Genomic DNA, 18,161 nt, shown 5'->3' with positions numbered 1-18,161 from the left:
AAGAGTATAAAGTTAAACAACAAACGCATCAGGGATACTGCAGTGAGTTTAGTCAGAGCACACATGGCAGGTCGATGGGGTGAGTTCTGATCCCAGGTAATGATCTTTGTTACATTTGATCAACAACAACTGTAACTGACAAGTTCTACAAGAGACGAGAAAGATATGTATTTATAATAACCAGTCGCTACAGAACACACTGATCTCTTTGTGACTGAAAAAAAAACGTATTTAACAGATTTTAAAAACATGCACATAAATAACTGCATTAACTATTATTCCACAAACATGCGTAAAAGTAATAGAACATGCACTAATCTTTATTTCTTTATATCTAGTAGTATAGTCCACACAAACAATGGTAGCACAGATGCAAGAAAATAATGTAAAATAGTTCAAAACAATCATTTGTGAGAAATACAAGTTGAACATAAATATATATATTCATATCCAGGACAAGGTTTTTTTTTTGTGAGATTCGGTGACACAAGTACGAGATGAGGATATTTTATTTCCCATCTTGATGAAATGATTCCCTGAGTGTTCATTTAAAACTGGCCTCAGATGAATCGTCGCAATATTGTAGTTTTCCACGAGAGATGAGGTTACGAGGCGACAGAGAAATAAGAGTAATAACGTGTAATAATAATAATGGAGAGATTCTGCTGAAGGTTCTGGGACACTTGAGGTTTTGAAGCTGAATCATCGGTCAGAGACTCGGAGCAGATCTACGAGAGATTTAAAAAAAATAATAGTTAATGTAGTTATTTATGTGCATGATTTTAAAATCAGTGAAATACGTTTTGTTTCAGTCACAAATGAGATCAGTGTGTTCTGTAGCGACTGGTTATTATAAATAAATATCTTTCTCATCTCTAGAGGTAACTTCTCTGCCAGGTGTGTTTTCACCTGCTCGAGTCACACGTTTGAAAATAGTTGGGACTGAGATGTAAGTTCACAGGTTGCAGAAATAAACAGTGAAGAAAGTGCATTGACTTCATTAATCCAGATAATAAACATGTGTTTTCACCTGGCAGAGAAGAGGTAACCTCGGGGTCACTAGATGGGGATGTTTTTATCGTCATCGATGAAGTCAATGCACTTTCTTCACTGTTTATTTCTGCGACCAGACTGCAGTGAACTTACAACTCAGTCCCAACTATCTTTTAAATGTGTAACTCGAGCAGGTGGAGCTGGAAGATGATGTTATTTTCTGGATTAATGAAGTCAATGCACTTTCTTCACTGTTTATTTCTGCGACCTTTACTGTGAACTTACAACTCAGTTCCGGGGCAACTATTTCCAAATGTGTGACACCTGGCAGAGAAGTTACCTCTTCTATGCCAGGTGAAAACACACCTGGCAGAGAAGAGGTAACTTCGGGGTCACTAGATGGGGAGGTTTTTCTCGACTAGTTCTCGACTAGTTGCTCTTTCAGTCCCGGGGCAACTATTTTCAAATGTGTGACACCTGGCAGAGAACACACCTGGCCAGGTGTGTTTTCACCTGGCAGAGAAGAGGTAACTTCGGTGTCACTAGATGTGGTTGTTTTTAAGTCACAACCTGGTGCAGGAGCTGGAAGATGATGATGTTATTTTCTGGATTAATGAAGTCAATGCACTTTCTTCACTGTTTATTCCTGCGACCTTTACTGTGAACTTACAACTCAGTCCCGGGAAAACTATTTCCAAATGTGTGACACCTGGCAGAGAAGTGTGTTTTCACCTGGCAGAGAAGAGGTAACTTGGGGGTCACTAGATGGGGATGTTTTTCTGGACTAGCTGCCGTGACGTCAGCACGTCGTCAGCGTGTGACGCCGCGTCTCTTTGTTGGCTCAGGAGCTCCAGCAGTAGCAGCGGCGGCAGCAGCAGCGACGATTTGTTGTTGTTTCCTCGTCGTTTCCCCGTCGTTTCCTTCTCTCTGCCCCGGTAAACAAGCTCGCTAGGGTCCGTGTCTCACTCACTGCTCCCCAACCGAGCCCCGCAGACGCGAGCCCCGCAGGCGTGCGTGTCTCCAGGTGATAACCGAGCCCCAGGAATGGACTCAGACGAGGGATACAACTATGAGTTTGACGACGAGGAGGAATGTAGCGAGGACAGCGCCGAGGAGGAGCCCGAGGACGAGACCCTGGAGCTCGGCGAGGTGGAGCTGGTGGACCCGGTGGTGGCGGTGGGAGACCGGGATGACTGCGGAGACTCCGGCGGCGGCAGCCACGGCCCGGGCGACGAGGACGAGGAGGATTACCGCTTCGAGGTTTTGACGGCCGAGCAGATCCTCCAGCATATGGTGGAGTGCATCCGGGAGGTCAACGAGGTCATCCAGGTACGTGTGGCGGGATGTCAGGGGCAGGAAACACCGAGGTTCCGAGCGGGCGATGGAGCGTCAACAGGCCCGGGGAGCAGGCTAGCTCCGCGGCTAGCTTACTCACCGGAGGCTGACAGTCCTGCCGAAGCCTTTCGTTAGCACGCGAACACTCGCACCTCTCGTTTGAAAGTAAATAGGATAACTTGGATAAATCAAATAAACTCTAAAAGCTTCAAATGAAGGTAGAAACGAACAAAAATGTATGTTAACTCCAGGGAGTAGTCTAATCCCGACTCGGTTAGCATTAGCATTAACTAGCTAAAATTAGCCTAGCACAGCGGTGCCTCTTTAGCCAGAAAACGGGGTTTGAGATGAGTTTCCATGTTCCTTCTGTCATGATAAAAACACGTATTTAGCTGATTTGTCATATAAATATAAACCCTGTTGGTGTATTTACCAAGATTTTTTTTTTTTTAATAATTTATGTGACACTGTTCGCTCGGGCATCGATGTATTTAACAAGTTATCAGAGGTTGTTGTTAAGAAATAGTTTTCTAAGTTAATATCTGTAACTGAACCTTTATATGAAGTGTATTTAATGTTTCTAGAACTCGGCCGATGCCCCTCAACGTTATATTGGCCTCCATTTTCTCTCAGCCAGGCAGTTTTGGCCTCAACTAAACACTTTTCCGGACAATCTCTGTTGTGAAATCATTCTTATGAAGTTCATGTGAACATCAATGACTCGTGATTTCACATAAAACTCATTTAAATCACAGATTCCTTTGGTTGAACAGAATCACAGGGATCACAATTCAGGTCCACACATGGCAGTTGCTTCTACTGACATGCTATCTATAGCTATAAATAGATTTCCTCTCGTCAACCACAGGAAGCCAAAACCAATTACTTTGCATTGTTATATCTTATTTCCAATCACTTTTTTTTTTTAAGTGTTGTGTTTGATTTTTGCTCCAAACGTATTTGTGTCTCACAACCACCTCACAGGAGTCAGACTGATAAAGGAACTAGAATATCTTGATGTGTACATGCTGGAGATATCCTGTTGTCCTCAGCACTGACCCTTCTCTTTTAAGTTACATGACAATATGACCGTAACCTTTGGAATACGAACGCTCATGGGTCAGCCATTAAGCTTAATTTTACTTATACACTTTACTTTATTGTTCCAGACTTAAACAATTTCCCGAAGGAGACCTCCTGAGGGATCAATAAAGTTTTACCTTACCTTACCTTACATGGTTTTAGTCTCCATTTCACTAGCAGTCTTGTGCTTATTTGGGGTTAAGGGATACTTACCCCCAAATTTAAATTTCACTCATTTGTCTACGCTCTCTCCTCTCGACTAAGGGTTTGGAGTTTCTGTGTCTTTTTGGGGTTACATTTAGAAATGTATGTCAATATGATGGTCGCGACCAGATTGACATTACGGATGAGCAAGATAGATGGATGGACAAAACTTTATTGATCCCTCTGGAGGTCAGAACAAGAACAAAGTGTTATAAAAAAGAGAGTGCAATTACACAATCTATGTCTAAAGATTAAGAACATATATAAAATAAAGAAAAAAAGAAACAAAGATTAACATAAAATATCATCTTTTCACTTCTTCCCCCAAACTCAGAATTAGACATTCTAATGGAACGAGGAATGAATGAGTCCCTGAGCCTATTAGTGTTGCATCATGGGAGGAGCATTAGTGTTCATCTGCTCACTCATGATGGTGTTCAGAGGATGATGTCATCGTCCATGATGGACAGTATTATATAGAGGTATTTTAATGTTTAAGGGGTGTGTCTTTTTGGACGAAGAAAAGTGACCCTGATCATGACCGTCATATTGACGCACATTTATTCACAAAGGATGTGTATTGCTTTGAAAATACTCCCAGCCCTATAGTCACCATTAGGGTGAGTAGAAAATAAGTGACATCTGAATTCTCTGTAAATTTTCACTTAACTCAACGTCACAATGACGCTGTTGCTCGGTTTCAATAGTGAACCCCAACATACAAACGTTACAGGCTCGTACATGCAAAACCCTGTAAGGTTGGTCCGGATGGTTCAGTTCATGAAGAGAACTGCAGCAGATAAACAGCACAATGTTTAGCTGTAGTTTACAAGAGATTTAGTCCCACTGACGTCAAAGACGTGGTTGGTGACGATAATGTTGCTGCCGTGTTTACGCTTGTCGCGCTAACATAGTGACACGTTTGTATTTAAAAACTGCAGCTCAATTGAAAAGGAACCATGAGTATGTCGTTGTATTAACGCGGCAGCACCAGACCTTGACTGCTGGAGGACAAAACTGTGACAACGGAAGAGAATCTTGTTATGTGCAGCACAACGAGAGCCTGATGGCAGTCGTGCTTTCTGATTTCATAGTGTCAACATTTGACACATAAATGTACAAGTTCACTTGTATAAAGCTTTTATAAATACACTTTTATTAAAAGCCCTGAGCCCTGACAGAATATATTAGCTTTCAGGCGACACTTAATGCATCATATTGTCCTTATTCCTGCTATTATTTAAGATTCAATTTGATTGTGAACAGTCTGTTCGAGATGAACCTAATGATGCCAATGATCACTTTTATGACGATGTCCTCAACGTTCAGCTTTTCTTGAGTTTAATTAATGCGACATATTATACATGCTTTATTTTCAGTGCATCTTATATATATATCCTCGATGAAAGTCTATTAAAACATGCGACTTAACCAGGAAACTCATTTCTAGGGTTATAATGCGCTGGACAATATTGTACTCAATAAGTTTATTCAGCCAACAAAGAAGAGGAGCGACTTCTTACGTGAACTACAAAGTATCTGCTCTAACCCTCTTATGACCATTATTACGCTTTATGTTGTAGAAACGCTCTTGAGAAGTTTGTTCAGAGTGAGCATCGAGTGCCTTTGTAGATAATCTGCGGTTCTGACTATTATCAATGTGATGGCAGTAAAATTGTAGATAACCACATTCCATTCGACCCGAACTCTCTTTTGACCTAAATGACATCCACTTATCTGTATGGACGCTTCTCATGCACACTCCCTATACCAGACACCATTAGCTTTGTTACCACTAACCTTTTTCTCGCTCTATTATTGATCAAACCTGTAGAGAATCAAGAAAACAGTTTAATAATGTGACGCCATTTTTAAGGTTGACATTTCAAAATCATTTTATTAGGAGAAATGACTGCACAGTTCTTTATGAGGGCATGTCTTGAATGTTTTACAACAGAGATTACCGTTGTTTTATAGTGTAGGTTCCCAGTGCTATGACACCAGACAATATAATAACTGCCGTCTTTTTAAGGAATCTTTCCCCAATGCTTGGCTCAAAGCATTAGTTTTCTTTTTAACAAGGTTCTTAATCTTACATTTGATGTTGATAATCAAATGTCTTGTATGCTTTAATATCTTAGGTCAGAGTTTCACAATGTTTTTCTCAAATGACATGAATCCTGTTTGTCATTGTAAATATAATTGTTTTTGTTATTCCACCAGAATCCTGCAACAATAACACGCATTCTTCTCAGTCACTTCAACTGGGATAAAGAAAAGCTCATGGAAAGGTAAACGCCACTTGATTTTGAAATTCATTTTTTTTCAAACGTGCGGTTTGTAATTTGCACCTCTTTTCCCGCCGGCAGGTATTTTGACGGAAATCTTGACCGGCTCTTCACCGAGTGTCACGTCATCAACCCCAGCAAGAAACCCAGAATCCGTCCACCCATCAACACCAGGTCGTCGTCACAGGACATGCCGTGTCAGATCTGCTACCTGAACTTTCCCAACACGGTAAGGATCGAACCAGATGTCGGCTCTAGTTCTACCGTCTTCGCTCTGAACCGTGCAGGTTTCTGCAGTTGACTTGCACTTGGTTAGTACATTTAAAAACGTAGTTCTGCTGCCGTATTCAAAGCAACGAGCTGATTCATGTCTTTGAGGATGACGGTCAAGTAGAAGGAAAACTTGCTACTGTGGGTCGCTTGCTTTTCCCTCTTCTTAATGCTGCCGTGTTGATATGTTTGCTTCTGCATGTTGCTGTACATATTCTTATGACGACTATCATGAAACTATACAGACGTATCCACTTTTATTTTAGTTATTTAATCCACTGTTTTTCAACCATTTTGAACCAAGCTACACTTTTCCCATTGGAAATAATCATGAGCCACACCACCAAATTGTTACTATGTATATTTCTTTTTAGGAGTGCACATCAACCAATCGCTGCAATAAATAAAGAAAATAAAGAAAACATTTCCAGAAGGTGACCTTGAGGGATCAATAAAGTTCTACCTTACCTTACCTTAATAACCATTTGATTGACACGCAGAGTAGCCAATCTCAGCTCTCTTTTATTTGCAGATAAATAATGTGTTTTGACTAATGAGGTAAAATTTGATATTTTCCCACGACACCTCTCAAGACTAGTGTGCCACGGCACAGTGGTTGAAAAACACTGATTTAACATCTTGATGAGCCTGTTATGGTTGATGTCTCGCATTGTTTGGAGAACTAGATTTCCCCCTCGAGGCGTTGAGTGATTCAAATCAGAGGTTGGTTAATGACTTCCAAAAGGAGAACAGGTTTACTTAACTTTGAACAGTATTTGACTGTATTTTACCGACAACAACGAGTCCTGTGACACGTTCACAATAGTCCAAATGGCAGAAGTTACACTTCTATCTCTAGACCAGGAAATGTATTTACTCGTCACAAGCAGATTTGGGTTTAAAATGTTTTGACTTGTGGTCGAACTGTTGTTTCACATGTTGTTCATGTTTCCTGCAGTACTTCACGGGCCTGGAGTGTGGACACAAGTTCTGCATGCAATGTTGGGGAGACTACCTGACCACCAAAATTATAGAAGAAGGAATGGGACAGGTACGGTCACCACCACTCTGGTGTTCAGTATTTCAATAACAGCTCTTACTAATCTCTGCTCTCTTTTACAGACCATTTCCTGTCCTGCTCATAGTTGTGATATTTTGGTTGACGACAACACAGTCATGTGAGTCAACTGCATTTGGATCTTCCTGAAGAACAACATTTTTGTTGTGTAGTTATAGTTATTTTTGTTATACACCAGCATTAGTGGAGTTGTACAAAATATTGAACAAAAGGCTCCTAAACTAGTAGAAATAATGTCATTGTGTGTAAACACGGAGCCGTGCAGGAGACTTTGTTTTGGCTGCTGTCGCCTCCACGTTGAGACGCCTGTCACTAATCAGCTCTGCTGCTCCTAAGCTGGACCTAATTGCACTGACCTCAATCGGAACGAGGCGACCTTGAAAGTGAATCTGGTTTTGATCATTGATCGGTTTGAGATGTTTTGAAGATCCATGTGTGAACGTCCAAAGTAACTTCATGCTTTTAAACCCTTTCCTTATTATTTATATATATATATATATATATATATATATATATAATATGATTTTTTCACTCTTGGTTTTTATGTTCCGTTTAAAAACATTGTCTTTTTGAATATTTCTCATTATAAATCTCATCCTAAGAAATTCTGTTATTAATTCTATATGAAACACTTTCAGTGAAAACTGATCTAAACTACAAAACAACCCATATTATAAATTTACAATTATAAGTTACAAAAACAAGATTCTCATCAAATAATGCAACATATAATTTATTTCTGCTTTCTTAACTATCCTTAACTAATGTATAAATACTGTGTTCTTGTTTCTTCCTGCAGGCGCCTCATTACAGACTCTAAAGTGAAGTTGAAGTACCAGCATTTAATTACAAATAGTTTTGTAGAGGTAAGATTTGACGTGTTATTCTCACATAAGGTTTCAAACATTCTCACGTGTTTCTTTCTTTCTTTTTTTCCACTCGTGAAGTGCAACCGGCTGTTAAAGTGGTGTCCGGCCCCCGACTGCCATCACGTTGTCAAAGTCCACTATCCAGACGCCAAGCCCGTGAGGTGCAAGTGTGGCCGCCAGTTCTGGTGAGACATTTACATCCGCCGCCCGAAACCTTTAGTTGGACAGAAATGAAACGTGTGTGTCTGCAGCTTCAACTGCGGCGAGAACTGGCACGATCCTGTCAAGTGTAAGGTAAATGAAAAACCTTAATTTTTACGAGTTTGTCAGAGGAAACATGATGTGCATTGAGCTCAAAGACACTCTTACTGTACACTACACTACACACTAACACTATTAATCAAATATTAATATAAAAGAGAACATGAAATCCTTCCAAATCAGGTTACAAACTTTTATAGTATCTAAATAATATATTATAAACGTGAATTTACTCATCAAATCCAGTTCACCAATTTCAATCTACTTGTACTTTTTATATTTAATTTACCTTGTGTTTCCATAGAAGCGATGTACACATTGCTCAACGTTTTCCTGTTGGCAAAGGTGTGATCATAACACCCGTTATCTCGTCGTTTCATCACCGATGAATCTGCTGTGTTGGCAAAAACAACACAGCAGATTAATTTTAAAAAAGTACCATAAACAACCATATTACCGTATTAAAAAACGGCAAAACTCTTTGTTAATAGTCTGTTAATATTCAGAATCTAAATCTGCCTGAACCTTCTTCTTTTATCGTGATGATATTGTAACATGTGATTGGTTAGTTATCGTCAGCTTCTACCAAAGTAAACTGTTATCTTTTGAAAGAAACTTATTTTTGGGGTTAAGAGTTTGTTTTTATTTTGCTCCAAGTGTGATCTTGTAGATATGGAGGTTCTTTCTTTGCAGTACTGGAGAAGCTTTTTGAGTTCTATAGTTATTTATATTTGTAGAGCTTTTCTAGACCAGGGTCACAAAGCGCTTAAACAATCAATACAATACTCAATAAAATAAATACTTAAAAGGTCAAGATAACCCCCAAATAAAAGTTTCTTGAGATGTTTCTTGAAGGAGTCAGTAGATCCATCAACAGCTATGACACTTCTCTTCAGCAGTTTCAAACTCCAAACATGGTTCTTCTTTATATGTAGTGCGTTCAGCAGCATAATGGGTTTGTTCTCTTGTCACAGTGGCTGAGGAAGTGGATTAAGAAGTGTGATGATGACAGTGAAACATCGAACTGGATCGCTGCAAACACGAAGGTACAGCACGACTCGAGTGCTACTGATGTCATGTTACTCGCATCCGTCTGTGTTACACCTGCTGCACTGCAACCTCCTCACCTGTCGTGTCCACACCTTCCCCTCAGGAATGTCCCAAATGTCACGTGACCATCGAAAAGGATGGCGGCTGCAATCACATGGTTTGTCGGAACCAGAACTGCAAAGCAGAGTTCTGCTGGGTCTGCTTGGGCTCTTGGGAACCGCACGGCTCCGCCTGGTGAGAGGAAGCTCTTTTGAGGTTTTTACAAGCGATGTGCTTCGTTAGCGCCCCCTACAGATGTTAGACCGGTGCGGGGAGAAGCCATTTATGCTTGAGTCTGTTGTATGAACGTCAAATAATCTCGTTAACTGAACATATTATCAACTTGATCTTGTGGTTTTTATACATTTTAATAAATGAATTGGATAATAATTGTTTGTTTGTTTAGGTACAACTGCAACCGCTACAATGAAGACGATGCGAAGGCAGCCAGAGATGCTCAAGAGGTATTAAATGTTAGCGAAAATAATTACTTTCAATTTTTCATCATTTGCTTGCAATATTTTTGTACTCATGCTAATTAAAAAATTCAATTCATTCATCCTCATCACGACCAGTTTAAAGTGAGTGAACACGTTTGTCGTCATGGTTTCTTGTTCCCGCAGCGCTCCCGGGCCGCCCTGCAGAGGTACCTGTTCTACTGCAACCGCTACATGAACCACATGCAGAGTCTGCGCTTCGAGCACAAGCTGTACGCTCAGGTCAAGCAGAAGATGGAGGAGATGCAGCAGCACAACATGTCCTGGATAGAGGTCCAGTTTCTGAAGAAGGCGGTGGACGTGCTGTGCCAATGCCGCTCCACGCTCATGTTCACTTACGTTTTCGCCTTCTACCTCAAAAAGAACAACCAGTCGATTATTTTTGAGGTGCGGCGCCGCTTCACGGTCGGTCTTATCTTCAGGGGTTCGGTGCTTGAACTTTGGTTTGTGTCTTCAGAACAACCAGGCAGACTTGGAAAATGCAACTGAGGTGTTGTCTGGATATCTAGAGCGGGACATCTCCCAGGACTCTTTACAGGATATCAAGCAGAAAGTACAAGATAAGTACAGGTCAGTGTCTCGTTGGGTCTTTACTGACTGATCACCACACACTGGCTCGTGACACGTGTGTGTAACAACACACACTGGCTCATGACACGTGTGTGTAACAACACACACTGGCTCATGACACGTGTGTGTTGTTACACACAAGCAGTTGGAAATGTACAGGATTTGGGAATTAATCAAATATGATGTCATAGCTTTAACAAACACTACACCTGCTCCTGACCATGTGTAGTGTTTGTGTAGCTGCACACAAATCTAGCTTTTCTCTATTTTAAATATACATTCATATCATTGCTCTGTTATGTAAACAATACTTGAAAACCTTTTAAACGCATGCTATGAACATTTGAAAGAAAAAATTAAGATATTAATTTATGGACATTTAAAATAAATAATCAAGATATCACTCTATAAACATTTGAAAAATAATCTACATATCATGCTGTGTTTAAAGTGGTCATGGTTGTGAATAATCTATTTAGATCAACTCCGCAGATTAAACTTTTTAACTAATGAGATTTTAGCCGAGCCTCACCCTACTGTCCGTAATCTATGACGACACACCTGACACACCTGATGAGTAGAAGGTGACCTTGATTGGTTTTAAACAAACGCCTGCACTTAAACCTGTTGTTTTAAATCTCTCCCTGTAGAATAATGAGCCCAAAATATTTCACAATATGCCTTGAAACCAAACCTTCAAACTTGACTTGAGATATGACACTTTTGAAGGCTTTTAAAAACCTTTTGATAAGATCGTTAAACTTGTTATTATTGTTGTTAACTCGACTTCAAACCACTTGTTTTCTCCTTGTTTATTTAATGTACCTGCAGTTTCTTGATTTGAGGTTCAGCTTGTGAGAACCACAGAGAGAGGAGCTGTGTTTGAAATCACATACTTGTGTACTTTAACTTTTTTAGTGCGTAAGTGTGTCTCAGTTCTTAGTATGTAAATGTAGTGATCCATACACACTTAAATACTTGAAACGTATGTAAGAGTATGGATCGATGGATACTTTCTACCATAAACGACTCCATCTTAGTGACGGAAGTTGTGTATCTATATATATTATTTATTTATTATTTATTTATTTATATAGCGCTTTTCGAGACCAGGGTCACAAAGCGCTTTAACAATCAAAACAATACTCAAAACAGTACATACTTCAAAGATCAAGACAACATCGAGAACAACACAGGAGTTCGAGAAATTCAAGGAAAAAAGCTTGAACAAATAGAAACGTCTTAAGATGTTTCTTAAAGGAGTCAGTAGATCATCAAGCGCAAAGAGAGAGAAGATCGTTCCAAAGCTTAGGAGCAACAGCCTGAAAAGATTTCTCCCCTCTGGTCCTGAGTCGTGTGCGTGGAACCATAAGTAGATTCTGATCCACAGACCTCAGAGACCGAGCTGGGGTGTAAGGCTGGATCATATACATATACAAACATACTTACAGGTGCCTTTTCAGCAGCAGTAGGAGGATGACATGTCTTCGCTGCTGAAATATCTTGTCAATATTTGGTTTCTCATATTTCTTGAAACCAAACGTGCTGCCAGCAGGTGTCGCTAGTGTTCCTACAGCTGGTTGAAATCATCCTTAAATAGTAGTAGAAGAAGAAGCTGTCGTGTCATTTCCTGTTGGTGTGTAGCAGCAGAGTTTGATTTGAGAAATACTATCTGTGGAGGATTAGTTACTAGTTAGTACGTACACTATCCTGAAGATACTAACTTCTAGTATACTAAGAGAAGTAAGTGATTTGAGACATACTATCTGTGGAGGATTAGTTACTAGTTAGTACGTACACTATCCTGATGATACTAACTTCTAGTATACTAAGAGAAGTATGTTTGAGACATACTATCTGTGGAGGATTAGTTACTAGTTAGTACGTACACTATCCTGATGATACTAACTTCTAGTGTACTAAGAGAAGTATGTTTGAGACATACTATCTGTGGAGGATTAGTTACTAGTTAGTACGTACACTATCCTGATGATACTAACTTCTAGTATACTAAGAGAAGTATGTTTGAGACATACTATCTGTGGAGGATTAGTTACTAGTTAGTACGTACACTATCCTGATGATACTAACTTCTAGTATACTAAGAGAAGTATGTTTGAGACATACTATCTGTGGAGGATTAGTTACTAGTTAGTATGTACACTATCCTGATGATACTAACTTCTAGTATACTAAGAGAAGTATGTTTGAGACATACTATCTGTGGAGGATTAGTTACTAGTTAGTACGTACACTATCCTGATGCATACTAACTTCTAGTATACTAAGAGAAGTATGTTTGAGACATACTATCTGTGGAGGATTAGTTACTAGTTAGTACGTACACTATCCTGATGATACTAACTTCTAGTATACTAAGAGAAGTATGTTTGAGACATACTATCTATGGAGGATTAGTTACTAGTTAGTACGTACACTATCCTGATGATACTAACTTCTAGTATACTAAGAGAAGTATGTGATTTGAGACATACTATCTGTGGAGGATTAGTTACTAGTTAGTACGTACACTATCCTGATGATACTAACTTCTAGTATACTAAGAGAAGTATGTTTGAGACATACTATCTGTGGAGGATTAGTTACTAGTTAGTGTGTACACTATCCTGATGATACTAACCAGTGCACTAGGAAGTGTGTGGTTTGAGACACAGCAGGGGTTAAATTGATTGACAGCCGTCAAGATGTGTCAAAGTGAGATCTTGAGCAATGTAGTAAACGTTTGATCTTGTGACTGATGTTCGATGAGAGAAGAACTTGAGCTGCTTTGGGGGTTATTGACCTTTAAGAAGAGGTCAAATGAAGGTCATCAAGGTGCAGGAAAAATGTTTGTGAAAATGCTGTTAACGACACTGTGATGTAAACGAGTCTTTCCTCCGCAGATACTGTGAGAGCCGGCGGAGAGTGTTGCTACAGCACGTGCATGAAGGCTACGACAAGGAATTGTGGGAGTACATCGAAGATTGAGGACACGTCCCGATGCAACTGACTCTTGAGAATCTTGACAAACTAGGACGCTGATGCAACTCCCAGGCAGCACGGGCCTCCTGCCTCCTCTTTTGGCCGAACCAACCACTTTTGCATCGCCCCCTCCTGGATTTGTTTAACAAAATTTAAGTAAATTCTATTTAAATGAAAAGCTAGAGTAATGAAGTGTACTACAGTATTGTTAGTAACGGAGGGAGGTCTTCAACAGTCCCAGATCCCGTCTAAAAACCACATCCCTTCGGCTTGTATCGTAACCATCCCGGAGCTTCTTCCTGTTTTTTGGCTTGTGAATCTATTTTTTTCTCTTTTTTTTTCCTTCTTTTTTCCATTAGTGTGATGTTTTCAACACAGCTTTAACGGCCCTGAACGTGGAACATGAGCTCCTCGTCCAGGGGGGCCGGACTCTGAACCGTCTTGATTTGGAACAAAAAGGGGCCGAGAGACATTTTGAAATGAAACGACAGAGAAAAAAACAAAACACGTCTGTATTTTTCAATGTGTAAATAGTCCATATGCATGGAAGATCCCAGAGAGGCACGTGTTCGCTTCATTTTGAGATATTTATTCTTTTCAAATATTCAAAATGCTGTTCTTCGTCCGATCCAGGAGGGTCCGTACTTCCTCGAGAGTCTTTGGCAATAAGTCATTCCCCCGTCGTCGCCCCCTGGTCTCCTCCGAGCTCCAGCTCCCCCCGACCCGTGACTCTAGTGGGACCCGAGGCTGAGAATATCTACGAGTTGCCAACATTTATCGATCGACTCTCACGTCAGTTCCATCGCGTTCTGTCTCGCGGCTCGGAGGCGGAGCGTGGAGCGGCTCCGTGTTTTCTTTCTTCTAAACCCCCTTTTTTTGCCGTGTTTTCTTAGTTGTTTTTAGAGTTTAAAGAATTATTTGCAAGAGCCAAACTGAGTGACATTCACTCGTTTCTTCCCCTCCTTCGCTCCACTCTCTCTCTCCCGTCTCTAGATCGGCCCGTCGAGCTCAGTTTGCACCTTTATTTGGGGGGAGGATGGAGTCGAGGATGTTCGGAATGTACTGACGGCACTGATGGCTGCTGCCGGATCGGGTCCAGCATCACCGGGTGAAGGTCCGGATCCGTCGTCTCGCAGTGAGACCCCGACTTTTGCTTTACATTTGAGCTACACGCCGGTGTAGATGGAAGAAAAAAGACAAATTTAGGTTTTTTTATATAATGCCCAGTAATGGTTCCCACACGGATCAAGTTGACGCCCTTAAGGTCGATCGTTGTGACGGACAGTCGTCGAGCGGCTTGTCGACGCTCAGCCGTGTCTCTGCAATATGGCGTCTTCACGGGACTGACACGGGGCACGAGCGCCGCGACGCCCGATCACCCTTGATCCCGATCACTAATCTTGTCGTGGGGTCGCGGGGTCACCTCCCGAATGCTTGTGTCCAAACTTCTTATTATTTCACCGCAGCAGAACTCTGGCCTGTATTGTTTATTTGAATAAATGTCATCAGAAATCTCATGTCCAGGACTTGTGTGAGTCATTAGAGTAGCCGTCGCTAACGTCTGTGTCGCCACAGCCTCGACTCAATTGACCTTTGAACTAATGCATTTATTTTTTAAATAATAAGTTTGTCTTCGCTTCATGCTGGGGGTTGTGTGTGTGTGTGTGTGTGTGTTTCTGAGAACAAGACACATGTCGATCAGCAGCCGTCTTATCAATCTGTCGTAGCTCATCACTAATGATAAAGAAAAAAAAAAGAATAAATTAAAAACATCTGAAAGCTTTTAATACTTTTTCTACATGTTTTTTTTCTTTATGCTATCAAAAGTGTTTATTTACTATTAGTGTAAAAAAAAAATGTGGGAAATATAGTTGTCTGTTTTGGAGAAAATATTAAAGTGCATTCTGTTGCAAACATCCTGGCGTGGCTGGTTGTTTGAGAGGTGCTGGATCCACAAGATCCACAAGATCCACAAGATCCGCTTTATTGGAGGATCTGATCCGCCGTGACGTCATCAGGAGACAAATGTGTTTTATGAACCAGACCAGGTTCAGGTCGTTTCTCTCTGGTCGCCGGAACAGAACAGTTTTATGTTTATGTTTAAATGTATTTATTTTTAAATGCATTTCCATCTATAAACTTTTAACGCTAGTTTAGACTGAAGTAGAATCTGAAGAATAGAAGTTTCATGAGATTCTATTGTGTACTTTCACAATAAACGTTGTCCTGATGAATTAGTTTAAGCTTCGAAAAGAGTTTAAAAGTGTATAATTTAACCAACAAACCTATAGAAGGACGTCACAGATCTTGGAATAATAGTTTACATTAAAGTCGACAAACATTTATCTATAGCCTGAAATATCACTTAAATAATAACATTAATATTAAAAAATATTATATTCCGAGAATGAATCCAAGCTTATTTATTCTGAGCAACTTATGACGACACACCTTTTAACCTTTTAACCAACAATTAAATAAAAAACATCTGGTTGTGATTTTCCTGTGAATCTCGTGACCAAACATTAGGACGCGAGTCGATGATGATGAAGGACGCGAGTCGATGATGATGAAGGACGCGAGTCGATGATGATGAAGGACGCGAGTCGATGATGATGAAGGACGCGAGTCGATGATGATGAAGGACGCGAGTCGATGATGAAGGACGCGAGTCGATGGTGATGAAGGACGCGAGTCGATGATGATGAAGGACGCGAGTCGATGGTGATGAAGGACGCGAGTCGATGATGAAGGAAGCGAGTTGATGATGATGAAGGACGCGAGTCGATGATGATGAAGGACGCGAGTCGATGATGATGAAGGACGCGAGTCGATGATGATGAAGGACGCGAGTCGATGATGATGAAGGACGCGAGTCGATGATGATGAAGGACGCGAGTCGATGATGATGAAGGACGCGAGTCGATGATGATGAAGGACGCGAGTCGATGATGATGAAGGACGCGAGTCGATGATGATGAAGGACGCGAGTCGATGATGAAGGACGCGAGTCGATGGTGATGAAGGACGCGAGTCGATGATGATGAAGGACGCGAGTCGATGGTGATGAAGGACGCGAGTCGATGATGAAGGAAGCGAGTTGATGATGATGAAGGACGCGAGTCGATGATGATGAAGGACGCGAGTCGATGATGATGAAGGACGCGAGTCGATGATGATGAAGGACGCGAGTCGATGATGATGAAGGACGCGAGTCGATGGTGATGAAGGACGCGAGTCGATGATGATGAAGGACGCGAGTCGATGATGAAGGACGCGAGTCGATGATGAAGGACGCGAGTCGATGATGATGAAGGACGCAAGTCGATGATGAAGGACGCGAGTCGATGATGATGAAGGACGCGAGTCGATGATGATGAAGGACGCGAGTCGATGATGATGAAGGACGCGAGTCGATGATGATGAAGGACGCGAGTCGATGATGATGAAGGACGAGAGTCGATGGTGATGAAGGACGCGAGTCGATGATGATGAAGGACGCGAGTCGATGATGAAGGACGCGAGTCGATGATGAAGGACGCGAGTCGATGATGATGAAGGACGCGAGTCGATGATGAAGGACGCGAGTCGATGATGATGAAGGACGCGAGTCGATGATGAAGGACGCGAGTCGATGATGAAGGACGCGAGTCGATGATGAAGGACGCGAGTCGATGATGATGAAGGACGCGAGTCGATGATGAAGGACGCGAGTCGATGATGATGAAGGACGTGAGTCGATGGTGATGAAGGACGCGAGTCGAAGATGATGAAGGACGCGAGTCGATGATGAAGGACGCGAGTCGATGATGATGAAGGACGCGAGTCGATGATGATGAAGGACGCGAGTCGATGATGAAGGACGCGAGTCGATGATGATGAAGGACGCGGCTCGATGATGATGAAGGACGCGAGTCGATGATGATGAAGGACGCGAGTCGATGATGATGAAGGACGCGAGTCGATGATGATGAAGGACACGAGTCGATGATGATGAAGGACGCGAGTCGATGATGATGAAGGACGCGAGTCGATGATGAAGGACGCGAGTCAATGATGATGAAAGACGCGAGTCGATGATGAAGGACGCGAGTCGATGATGATGAAGGACGCGAGTCGATGATGATGAAGGACGCGAGTCGATGATGAAGGATGCGAGTCGATGATGATGAAGGACGCGAGTCGATGATGATGAAGGACGCGAGTCGATGATGATGAAGGACGCAAGTCGATGATGATGAAGGACGCGAGTCGATGGTGAAGGACGCGAGTCGATGATGATGAAGGACGCGAGTCGATGATGATGAAGGACGCGAGTCGATGATGAAGGACGCGAGTCGATGATGATGAAGGACGCTAGTCGATGATGATGAAGGACGCGAGTCGATGATGATGAAGGACGCGAGTCGATGGTGATGAAGGTCGCGAGTCGATGATGAAGGACGCGAGTCGATGATGATGAAGGTCGCGAGTCGATGATGAAGGACGCGAGTCGATGATGATGAAGGACGCGAGTCGATGATGAAGGACGCGAGTCGATGATGATGAAGGACGCGAGTCGATGATGAAGGACGCGAGTCGATGATGATGAAGGACGCGAGTTGATGATGAAGGACGCGAGTCGATGATGATGAAGGACGCG

General features: G+C 41.7%; 1 protein-coding gene across 1 annotated transcript; it reads left to right on the top strand.

Moving 5' to 3' along the window:
* Positions 1 to 64: 64 nt before the first annotated feature.
* On the top strand, positions 65 to 15,036 carry arih1 (ariadne ubiquitin-conjugating enzyme E2 binding protein homolog 1 (Drosophila)). The gene is made up of 15 exons (XM_087798243.1): positions 65 to 96; positions 1,839 to 2,322; positions 5,839 to 5,906; positions 5,985 to 6,132; positions 7,132 to 7,224; positions 7,296 to 7,351; positions 8,051 to 8,117; positions 8,199 to 8,305; positions 8,372 to 8,414; positions 9,356 to 9,427; positions 9,535 to 9,665; positions 9,877 to 9,934; positions 10,094 to 10,354; positions 10,425 to 10,537; positions 13,441 to 15,036. The coding sequence occupies exons 2-15, from the start codon at positions 2,038 to 2,040 to the stop codon at positions 13,523 to 13,525; spliced, it is 1,587 nt and encodes a 528-aa protein (XP_087654369.1). The 5' UTR covers positions 65 to 96; positions 1,839 to 2,037; the 3' UTR covers positions 13,526 to 15,036.
* Positions 15,037 to 18,161: the final 3,125 nt, after the last annotated feature.

The sequence above is a fragment of the Callionymus lyra genome, chromosome 8, assembly GCF_982586985.1.
Source record: "Callionymus lyra chromosome 8, fCalLyr1.hap1.1, whole genome shotgun sequence".
NCBI classification, from domain to species: domain Eukaryota; kingdom Metazoa; phylum Chordata; class Actinopteri; order Syngnathiformes; family Callionymidae; genus Callionymus; species Callionymus lyra.
The sequence above is the reverse complement of the archived record's forward strand: the minus strand, read 5'-3'. Positions and strand labels throughout refer to the sequence as shown.

Excerpts from the sequence above, each read along its gene's own strand:
- arih1 (XM_087798243.1), top strand. The coding sequence starts at position 2,038 with ATGGACTCAGACGAGGGATACAACTATGAGTTTGACGACGAGGAGGAA. Across the intron at positions 8,118-8,198 it reads TTACAAATAGTTTTGTAGAG|TGCAACCGGCTGTTAAAGTG; the intron begins GTAAGATTTGAC and ends CCACTCGTGAAG. Across the intron at positions 9,666-9,876 it reads GAACCGCACGGCTCCGCCTG|GTACAACTGCAACCGCTACA; the intron begins GTGAGAGGAAGC and ends TTGTTTGTTTAG.